This window comes from Chlorocebus sabaeus, chromosome 27 (genome assembly GCF_047675955.1).
Source record: "Chlorocebus sabaeus isolate Y175 chromosome 27, mChlSab1.0.hap1, whole genome shotgun sequence".
NCBI classification, from domain to species: domain Eukaryota; kingdom Metazoa; phylum Chordata; class Mammalia; order Primates; family Cercopithecidae; genus Chlorocebus; species Chlorocebus sabaeus.
This window is the reverse complement of record NC_132930.1, coordinates 34959442-34970851: the sequence shown is the minus strand read 5'-3', so window position 1 is coordinate 34970851 and position 11410 is coordinate 34959442. Positions and strand designations below refer to the sequence as shown.

The following is an 11410-nucleotide window of genomic DNA, read 5'->3' as shown; positions in this document are numbered from 1 at the left end:
GGCGACACCATCAGTGACAACACAAAAAGGGTGACTCCAATCTGTTGCTTCTATCACCACCTGGTTTGGGTTCTTGAATATGGAAGATCATATGATTAATTGCTAGAATTTGTGAGCCCTAATGAACTCTTTCAGTGGCCCAGTTCTACTACTGTGCCCAGCCCTCATGATTGGTGGCTCATCGATGAGAAAGGCCTGGCTGTGGGTGAGTACTTGATTAATAAAGATGGATGTAGCAGTTACTGAATTAGAGCAAACAGATTATGTCACTGTCGAAGGAAAGGAGCACCCCCAGTACTAGGGAGAAACCACCTTTTACGTTTTGGTATATAAACCAATTTCAGTTTATTTTTTGTATCAAGTAATGGTATTCACATTTTTCTTACGGATATGCTGTTATTTCAATATCTTTTGGTGAAAATAATTTCCTTTTCTTTTTTAAAATTTTTTAAAAATTCAAATAAAATACATATATCATTAAATATGCCATCTTAGCCATTTTAAGTGTACAGTTCAGTAGCATTAATTACATTTGTTATGCAACCATCACTGCTATCCACTTCAAGAACTCTTTTAATCTTATGAAACTAAAACTCTATAAACATTAAACCAACTTCCCATTCTCACCTCACCATAGTCTCTGGCAGCCAACATTCTACTTTGAGTATATCTATGATTTTTGGCTGGTCTAGGTACCTCGTGTCAGTGGAATCATGCAGTATTTGTCTTTTGTGACTGGCTTATTTTATCTAGCATAATGTACTCATGGTTCATCCATGTTGTAGCATATGTCAGAATTATCTGCTTTAAGGTTTAATAAAGCCTTTCCTTTTAGGATGACTGAAATATTGCTTGGCCAATGTTACTGTTCATGGAACACATGGACATGTTAAAATACACATTTCTGGGCCTCACCCCAGTTACTCTGGTTCAGTTTGTCTGAGGTGGGGCCTGAGAATTAGTTTTTTGTTTTTTGTTTTTTTTTGGAGATGGAGTTCCGCTCTGTCGCCCAGGCTGGAGTGCAGTGGCGCTATCTTGGCTCACTGCAACCTCCACCTCCCTGGTTCAAGTGATTCTCCTGCCTCAGCCTCCTGAGTAGCTGGGATTACAGGCGCCTGCCACCACACCCAGGTATTTTCTGTATTTTTTAGTAGAGATAGGGTTTCGCCATGTTGGCCAGGCTTGTCTCAAACTCTTGGCCTAAGGTCATCTGCCTGCCTCCGGCCTCCCAAAGTGCTGGGATTACAGGCATGAGCCACCACCCCTGGCTGAGAGTGAGCATTTCTAAAGTCCCCAGCAGAAGCAGATACCTCTGGCCCACCTGTCACCCTTTGGGTAGCACAGATTTGAATTGTGTTTCGTCATTAAAATCACTGGTCAGCTGTATGGTGACCTTAGTTTAAAATGTTGGTGAAAAATGGTCTGTAACAAATCCCAGCCTACCCTGTGATGTTTATAAATTGAACGCCATGAGCGGTAGAATTAGGTGGACCTGGATTTCTCTGCTGTCCTGACTCTTACAAGCTGTGTATAAGTCACCTCTCCAGGCAAGATTTATAATTGGGAATAAAACTATTTACCTCTTGGGGATGTGGTGAGAGTTATATGAGGGGGCAAGTGAAAGGCTCAGAGCCCTTATAAGAAATAGACTTGGTATGTCACAGTAGATATTTGATGTATATATATTTTAGAAACTCAACCCCAGCAAATGTCCCCTGGCTACCCCCACCTACAGCCTTCTATGTCATCTCCTACACTCATCAATGTGTTGTCTTGGTTTCCACTACTTCACTGCACTTCTAAGATGTGAAACCTAGTCAGTTAGTTCATCTCTCCCCTATCCAATGTCTTGCACAGTGCCTAGGACATAGTTGATGATGAATAAATATTTGTTCATTGTGTGAACTACATATAGAGGCCATATTAGTAGTCTTCAACTCAGGTTACACATAGGATTGCCTGGAGATTACCTAGGATACACCCTAGAGATTCTAATTCAGTGAATCAAGGGCAGTGTTTCTCAACCTTGGCTGCATATTAGGGTCACTAGGGGAAATGTAAAATTGCACATGCTCGGCCCCATCCCTGGCCAGTTACACTGTAACCTCTGGGGCTGACATCCAAGCACCAGTGTTTTTGAAAAGTTGCCCCAGGTGACTCCATTATGTAGCTAGGGTTGGGCACTGCTGGGCTAGATGGGGAAACAATTTAAGTACATCAAGAGTGGACTATTGGGCCAGGTACAGTGGCTCACATCTGTAATCCCAGCATTTTGGGAGGCCGAGGTAGGCGGATCTCCTGAGGTCAGGAGGTCAAGACCAACCTGACCAATATGGTGAAGCCTTGTCTCTACTGAAAATACAAAAATTAGCTGGGTGTGGTGGCACGTACCTGCAATCCCAGCACTTTGGGAGGCCAAGGTGGGTGGATCATCTGAGGTCAGGAGTTCGAGACCTGCCTGACCAATATGGTGAAACCTTGTCTCTACTAAAAATATAAAAATTAGCCAGGTATGGTAGTGCGAGCCTGTAGTCCCAGCTACTTGGGAGGCTGAGGCAGGAGAATCGCTTGAACCCAGGAGGTGGAGGTTGCAGTGAGCCTAGATCGCGCCACTGCACTCCAGCCTGGGTGACAGAGCGAGACTCCATCTCAAAAAAATAAACACATAAATAAATAGCCGTTAAAAAAAAAAGACAGAGAGTGGACTATTAATGTGTTCTTAGGTAAAACAAATATGAAATTAAGAAGAGAGTGAGTCACTTTTTGCGTATGTCTAGTAAAATCCAACTTCCTTCCTTTCCAACTCTATTGATTAATTTAATTGCTGAGTGTACAGGGTTGTTCTGTTTCAGGTTCACTTCTCTACCTTTTTGGCTAGCTGCTATTGCTGCACGGTGGCTGTGCTGGGTTGACTAGTGCCCGCCAAAAATGTATGTCCATCTGGAATCTGTGAATATGATCTTATTTGGGAATAGGGTGTTTGCAGACACAATGGAGTTAAGACAAGGTCATTCTTGATTAGGATGGGCCCTAATCCAATGGCTGGTGCCCTTATCAGGAGAGGGAAATGTGAACATACACGCAAGGGAAAATTCCATGTGAAGACAGAGTCAGGGATTAGAGTGATATGTCTATAAGCCAAGGAATGTCAAGGATTCTGGCAACTTTAAGAAATGGAGAGAGAGGCATTGAACAGATTTTCCCTCAGGCCCCCCAGGAGAAACTAACTTTGGTGACATCTTGAGGCACTTCTTGCCGCCATCGCTGTGAGAGAACACATTTCTGTTGCTTTAAGCCACCTAGTCTGTGTAATGCATCATGGCAGCCTGAATAAAATACCATGACTTAATGGGTATCCATGATCTCTATAGCATCTAGGTATCGCGTTCGTTAAGAAGATTAAAATCGTATTTCTGAAGTCATTCCTTTATTTTGCACACACATAGCTGCTATTTACTGAACTTCCTCTAACTCCAAGTCCCTGTTGCCATGCAATGAAATGTGACAAATTCATGTCTTGCTCAGAAGGCTAAACTGGAAATTCATGAATGTGTTACAGATTTAAACTTTCATAGCAGGCTCAGATCAACAAAGCAAAACTTCTACAGAGAAAAAGTAGATGTGTAAGCTTGTCACTCTTGGGCCCATCAGCACCTGTTCCCTATCATATTGCTGAACTCTGTGAACTCCAGAAAGGAAGGTTTCTTTTCCAAACTTCAGAGAAGCTGCAGATCAAGAATTTGGCCAGTTGCATCTGGTTAGAAACTCCCTTCTTCCAGTGTGAGAACGTTGGACTGAAAGCAGCATAATACAAAAAGAGATGGTTCTCTGTCAGGGAGAGGTCCGCTCTGAAAAAAAAAAAAAAAAAATTGTGTGACCTGTGTCCCTCCCCAAACCTAAAAACCGTAGACTTAAGTCCTAACTTCCAGTACCTCAGGGAGTGTTTGTACTTAAAGATAGGGGCCATTAAGGAGGTGGTTAAGGTTAAAGGGGGCTGTTAGGGTGGGACTTCATCCAGTATGAATGGTGTCCTAACAGAAAGAGATGAGGACACAGATCCACACAGAGGAATGACAGTGAGAAGGCTGCCATCTATGACTCAAGGAGAGTCCTCAGAAGACACCAATCCTACTGACACTTGATCTCGGACTTTCAGTCTCCAGAATTGTGAGAAAATATGTTTCTGCTGTTTAAACCACCCAGTCTGTGGTATTTTGCTATGGCAGCCCTAGCAAGCTAATACAGTAGTCCTACGTGGTTCATCTGCAGGACCAAGATACTGTTTTAAGCTTTAGCACCTGTATGCATCTGTATGTAAGCTGCACATCTGTCTGTATAAATATGCATAGATGGATGTCTAAATGGGTACTCTTCTAATGGTTAACATTGTTTATCTCTGTGTGGTGAGATTATGGATGAAGTTTTAAAATTCTTTGTATTTTTCTGTTGTGTTTGAATTTTTCAAATGATTTGTGTGTCTTATTTGTGGAAAGACCAAAAAAATCAACTTTTAAAAGAAAAAAAAAAAACAAGCACCTCCCCTCAACAGTAATTTTTTTGTTTTGGCTTAAGGGGACCATTTTCTCCTCTGGGACTGATTTGAAACATTAAACAAGCAGGAAATCTCCAGCCCACAGCAGCAGACACCAGAACAACTTTGGCGTGACCCGACATTTCTTGCTGCTTGGGCACTATTAGAAAAAGCCTTATTTGTTTTGTGGTATTAGTTATCAAAGTGCTGCTTATCAGGAAATCTGCTTTTTTCCTATTTTTCTGACATGGATAATATGAAAACCCTCAGAAACTCTCCTTTTAAACTCAAAATGCACGAACAAGACTAGAATCCCATGTAAATGAACTCCTTGCTGATGTATAAAACTAATGAAAGCTGCTGCATTTAAGGAGAAAGATCAGTAATAAGCTTTATTTCCACAAGAAAAAAGTTTGGTCTTTTAAAAGCAATACTTGGAGTTGATTAAATCTGTTATTATTAGATTTTCTCTTCTGTGATGAACAAAAAACAGTTAAAGGCTTTGAGAGCTGTGAGAAAGACTTTGAAGATTATTTGACTCAAACTTTCCTCGGTGCACACCACCCCCCACCCTAACTCGACCACAGGAGAGGAAACAAGACGGGGTGTGGCGACACCTCCACCGTGACATAGCACCTCGGCCACAAACAGCTGCAGCCAAGGCTTGGTTCAGTAGGAAACGTCACCCAGCAGAATTCCAAAGGCCTAAGTTTAACAGTGGGGTGGCCCCATCACAAGGAGATTCTCAACCTTGGCTGCACAGTCAAATCCCTTGGGGGAGCGTTTTAAAAGTATACATTCCTGCTCTGCTCTGCTGGAGACATAGATGGAACCGTCTGGCAAGGGGCCTGGACATCCGCATTTTTAGAGCTTCTTGTAGGTGATTCTTGTGCATCCCCAGGGTAAGTGCCAGCCCTGATGAACCACCTCATCTACTCTACTCTGCAACAGACAGCCTCAAACCCACCCCCAAACACACGCTGAGACTGATGTGGTCGCAGTAGCTGTGAAAGTGCTAAGTGCCGCTCACGTAGTCTCGGTATGTGAGTAAAGGAAAGGGTGTTACCTGTAGGCGTCTTTCACTTGTCACCCTTGGAAGAAGCTGATGAGAAAGGCACACAGGGCCTGGAAGGGTTTCCAACAGTGTTCCCAGGCCTTCTTCTTTGCTTCCTCATTCCCTCCAGGCCTGGGTCCAGGCTCGGTAGCTTTGGCTGTGGGTAGGGTGGTGGGTTTGGCTTTTCCTAGCTCTTCCATTGAGTCCTTTCCCAGCTGTGTTGCTTCTGTGAGTTTCACTGTGGCCTTGGGCCTCAGAGAAGGCGTCCCAGCCTCAGGCTGCTGGTTGGGCACTGGGCTGCCCTTGAGGCTGGAAGTCACCTGCTGCATGTGGGCCTGGGGCCCAGCCTTCCTGCACACGGATGGCCTCAGCACCGGGGCCCCCTGGCATGCATGGTGAAGGCGCCTCAGCTCCTGCAGGGCTTGGTTCCAGTAAGGTTTGGGGTCAGCAACGAAAGCCTGGCACATACTGGGCTGCCCCCTGTACTCACACCAGTATGTCTGCTCTGTGTTGTGGCAGTCGACGCGAAGCCAGACTTCTCCAGCATCTGGCCCCAAGCTGCTGGGGCGCATAGTGCAGGAATCTCTCCCTCCAGTCTGGAAATGGAATTCCTCCCCAGTGCTTCCTTGCTTTTGCCTCGGGGTCTGACCCAAAGTCCCCAGGCAGGACAAGGTCACCAGCAGGAGGCAGGGGATGAACTTCATGGCGATGCTCTAATCAACTTGCCTGCAACCCTGCACCAGGAGACAGAACCCAAGTGGGACGAGTCACCCTTTAAAGGGGGCTGCACAAAAGACTCTTTCTCTGCAAGGGTGGGGAGGGTGTTTCACAGCAAATGAGAAACATGCCCACAGACCTTAGACACTTGGCAAGGGCAGAGCAGCCACCAGGGGCCACCTACCACAAGCAAAGGGAATGGTTTTCCTGAGTGCATCAGAGAGATCTGCCCCAGCCCTGTCACACACAAAGCACTACACACAGCTTTGGGGTTGAGGGTTTTACAGTTTTCCAACCAGAGGGAGCTTGCTCTAAAATTGGCCCTTGTACGGGAACAGCCTTCTTTGTCAACATTTGGTATATGCCAAGGTGTGGCAGTGGAATTCTGGAAAGAGAGGTTTGTAGCTGGGAGTCTGGGCTGCCTCGAGGCTCCCCCCTGCTCCTTGGAATCCCCATCTTGGGGGACCATGGGTTTAAATAATCCAAAGGATGCCAGAATTTTGTGAGCCTAGGTGTTGAGATGTCCTAGCAAATGCAAAAAAGACTATGTGAGGCCGTGTGAGGATGTGTGTGCTAGAGGGACACAGAGACACTCCCCCTCCCACCCACCGAGCAGAGAGTCACCTGGTGTGGCCTCTGTGGGGCTGTCCCACCATCACCGTGGCCACAGGCCACAGTGCTGCAATGCTCACTTCTCTTCTTGTTGCACGTCTGACAATTGCACCAACTGAATGATGACCAGGAAGGCATGCAAATACATGTTCACACTGGGATTCAGTCTATTTTAGACCATGAATTCTATTTCAAATTCAATTGAAATAACACAGTTTTCATTATATCCCAGAAAAATATGATTTTAAATATTATTATTATTATTGTTCTAAAAATAGAAAAAAAATAAATTGAAAATAACTTTTGGTTCTGTGTCAAGAATCATATTTTGGTATGGTCATAACTGTCTTTTGATGACCTTCCAGAGGGCACTATGGAGTGGACTAAAGGTGGCAATTTGCTGTTAGGGATAGAGTTGACGGACGTTGCGGGACTAGTTTGAATGTGAAGGATTTATCTTGGCAATCCCACGTGGGGTAGTTGGTACCTGGCACAGCCTTCCTTCCGCCTGGATAACCTGAGTCCTGAGAAGACCTAGTAGGGCTGGAACTAAAGTTGGACTGAGCTTTGGCAGCTACTGTGTGTGTAGCGGTGAGAGCATCCCAGAAGAGGGCATCACCCCAGGTATGGAGCAGAGGAAGCTTCCAAGTGGTACCAAACCTTCAAGACAAGTCAGTCAACTTGTCAGGTTGAGAAAGGGTAAAGGGCAGGTTTTTTTTTTTTTAAGAGGTGGGGCCTCATTCTGTCACCTAGACCGGATTGCAGTGGTGTGATCATAGCTGACTGGCTCATTGTAGCCTCCAACTCCTGGGCTCAATCACTCCTCCTGCCTCAGCCTCCCAAGTAACTGGGACTACAGGCTTGGGCTGCCACACCCAGCTAAATTTTTAATTTTTAGGGACGGGGTCTTACTCTGTTGTCCAGGCCGATCTCAAACTCCTGGCCTCAAGCAATCCTCCTGTTTCCTTGTCCTCTGGAGTCACTGGAATTACAGATGTGAACCACCACAACCAGCTAAAGGTAGGTTCTTTTTATTTATTTATTTATTTTTTTGAGACAGTCTTACTTTGCCACCTAGGCTGGAGTGCAGTAGTGCAATCTTGGCTCACTGCAACCTCCACCTCCCAGGTTCAAGCAATTCTCCTGCCTCAGCCACCTGAGTAGTTGGGATTACAGGCGCCCACCACCATGCCAGGCTAATTTTTGTGTTTTTAGTAGAGATGAGATTTCACCATGTTGGCAAGGCTGGTCTCGAACTCCTGACTTCAAGTGATCGGCCCACTTCAGCCTCCCTAAGTGCTGAGATTAGAGGTACAAGCCACTGTGCCTGGCCAAGGGCAGGTTCTTAAGGCAGGGCAATGCTTACTGTGAAGGAGTGCTCCTGGAGTGCAGGTTTACGGACTGCTGAAATGTGAAGGGCAAGGAGGCAGTGGTGAGAATCAGGCTGGAGAGGTGACTCAGGGTGGGGTCCACAGCCCCTGTACCAATCCACAGGGCCAGTTCTGAGACAGAGGCTTGCCCTTCGTGTGCTTCTGATTCAGGAACCCCTGGAGTAAGCAGCACTCCAAGCCAGGCTCCATGTCGTGGCCAGAGGAAGGCAGGTGTTCAGCTCCAACCTCCTTTCTCCCACCCACCACAGTGTTGCAGGTAACAGCTTGCTAGACCCATCTAGCCGCCCTGAGGTTATGGCCAGCCCTTTTCAACGCCTTAGTGAGGCTGAGTTTACCCTTCAATGGGAACTTATCATAAGAGCTCTAATCACGCTCTTCCTCCTTCTGCTTTTGGGACAAACCAAGCCTCAAGAACTTTGCACTAGTCGTGCTCACTGCCTGAATATCTTTTCCCTGAACATTGCATGCCTGACTTCTCCCTGCCACCTTCACAGAGCCCTTCACTCGCTATACAACGTAAATGAGCTCTTCCGTTCCTCTATCACTTCATCCTGCTTTAATACTCTTGAAGGCAGTGATTTCTCCTTTTTTTTTTTTTTTTTTTGAGACGGAGTTTTGCTCTGTCACCCAGGCTGGAGTGCAATGGTGCGATCTCGGCTCACTGCAACCTCCGCCTCCCGGGTTCAAGCAATTCTCCTGTCTCACCCTCCTGAGTAGCTGGGACTACAGGCACATGCCACCACACTCGGCTAATTTTTATATTTTTAGTAGAGACAAGGTTTCACCATATTGGTCAGGCTGGTCTTGAACTCCTGACCTCAGACGATCCACCCACCTTGGCCTCCCAAAGTGCTGGGATTACAGGCGTGAGCCACCATGCCCAGCCCAATTTCTCTTGTTATTTGCTTGTTCATCTTTTAAGTGTGGAGTGTCATGATCAGATTTGCACTGTAAGAGACTGCTATGTTGAGAAAGGATTGGTGGACAGGGAGACTGTGCACAGGGAGGGAAGTGGGCAAACTGGCTGTGTATGGGTTGAGTTGCTGTAACAAAAAGACTTTCTCTGTTATGAACCAGACTTCCAGATTCATGCCTAGCAGTTCTTCAAATTTAACACATGGATTCCAAGGTTTGTTTGATTGCTGCCACTCCAGTGGAACAAGTCCAGGATCTGCAGTTTTGTCTTAGTAGACACTTCACTTACTCCTGGCCTAAGCCTAGTCACTCAGCCACATCTAGCTGCAAGGAAGGCTAGGAAATATAGTCCCCACGAGGTAGCCATATGCTTAGCCAAAACTCAGGGGGCTGGAAGCCTAAAAGAAAGAGGGGAAGGCCTCGTTAGTCAAGAGACATTATGAAAACTGTAACAGGATCATCAGTGGGGATGGAGAGGAAGGCTTGGTGACCAAGGGTGGATGGAAGGGAGTGAGAAAGCAGACTTAAGAGATTCCTCCAGCTCTAGTGAGAGGGTGAAGGTGGAGAAATTCAAGAAAGGGAACATGATGGGGAGAACCTGTGCAGATGTGCAGGTCAGGACAGTGGTTTAAGGCAGGTGCTATAAACTGTGGCCCATGTGGCCTGCTTTTGTTATTTCTGGAGAGCACAGCAATATCCATTCACTTACGTATTGCCTATGGCTACTTTTGCACTACAACACAGTTGAGGAGACACAGGCCACATGGCCCAGAAAGCGAAATATATTCACTGCCTGACCCTTTACAGAGAAAGGTTGCCAACCTCTGGTTCAAGGTGCATCTGGGTGGAGACATGTCATGAACACAGGGGTGGCCAGAGCTCTATGTGACAAGAGAACCAAAGGGAGCAGGTGAAGTGATGAGTGAATGAAATCACTCAAGGAGACAGTGAGGGGCGGACGAGGAGAGAACCTGTGAATGCCACCTAAATTTAAGAACTGGAGAGATGAGTGTTGGAAGGAGACTGAGGAATAGACAGCCATGCCCCAACAAGACACTGGAGAGGGCTCCTTTGGGAGCCTGAAGGGAGATCTTTGTAAAGGGGATGTGTTCACAAAAGTCAAGTCCTCGGAGACCCCGACAGGAGCCCTTCAGGAGTGGTGGGGACAGAAGCCAGGTCACAGGAGCTGAAGAACCAGTGGAAATAAGAAAGTGGACATAGAGATGTGTAGATAATTCTTTCAAGGAAATTATTTCCGAAGAGAGAGGGAAAAAAGAAAACATGTTGTACTACCAGGCTGAGTGTGCAGTCGGGTTGAGGAAAGGCTGATTTTTTTTTTCTTTTTTGAGACAGTCTCGCTTTCTCTGCAGGCTGGAGTGCAGTGGCACGATCTCAGCCCACTTCAACTCCCGCCTTCCAGGTTCAAGCAATTCTCCTGCCTCAGCCTCCCCAGTAGCTGCGACTATAGGCGTGTGCCACCACTGCCAGCTAATTTTTGTATTTTTAGTAGAGATGGGGTTTCACCATGTTGGCCAGGATGGTCCCGATCTCCTGACCTCATGATCCACTGTCCTCAGCCTCCCAAAGTGTTGGGATTACAGGCGTGAGCCACTGTGCCCGGCCAGGCTGGTTTTTTTTTAGCAAAGATAAGAACTTTAGGACCATATCCTTCCACTGTGTTTGGTGATTTGAGATACTGAAAAATAAATAAATAAAAGTTGGAAGAGTGACACTAGGAGTATTAAGTTGGCTTGAATAACTTGAACTATTTACATGGGCGATAGAAAAATCAGGTTTTCAAAAAATGGGAAGTTAAGAGATAATTTCCTCTGAAGAATTATACACTACATAGTCTTGTTTAAATTGCAAGCCTCTTGTGTGTTGCTTTAAAGAAATTCATTTTTACTGGTATATGTTTAGGAGTACATCAGGCAAAGCAGAGTTTGCCTATAGTTGGTATCCAATTGTGTGTATTGTGACCTGGACAGTTCCCTAAGAAATGATGACTTTAGATCTGAAGAAGATCTTTAAAAAAAGCCCACTTTGACCTTGACCTTGACCTTGAATTACTTCTGTATAATGGGCCTTTAATAATAAGTAATGGAATAAATTCACAAATAATACATGCCCAAATTTCATCATCTAACTTGTGAGTCGCTGGATCTGCTCAAGGAAGCAACATACAGACAA

At 45.7% G+C, this 11410-nt stretch overlaps 1 protein-coding gene across 1 annotated transcript; it reads right to left on the bottom strand.

The window, feature by feature from the left end:
- Positions 1-3441: 3441 nt before the first annotated feature.
- Positions 3442-6347, bottom strand: FGFBP2 (fibroblast growth factor binding protein 2). The gene is made up of 2 exons (XM_038008681.2): positions 5598-6347; positions 3442-3848 (listed from the first exon to the last, which is right to left on the bottom strand). The coding sequence occupies exon 1, from the start codon at positions 6287-6289 to the stop codon at positions 5618-5620; it is 672 nt and encodes a 223-aa protein (XP_037864609.1). The 5' UTR covers positions 6290-6347; the 3' UTR covers positions 3442-3848; positions 5598-5617.
- Between the last annotated feature and the right edge of the window lie 5063 nt (positions 6348-11410).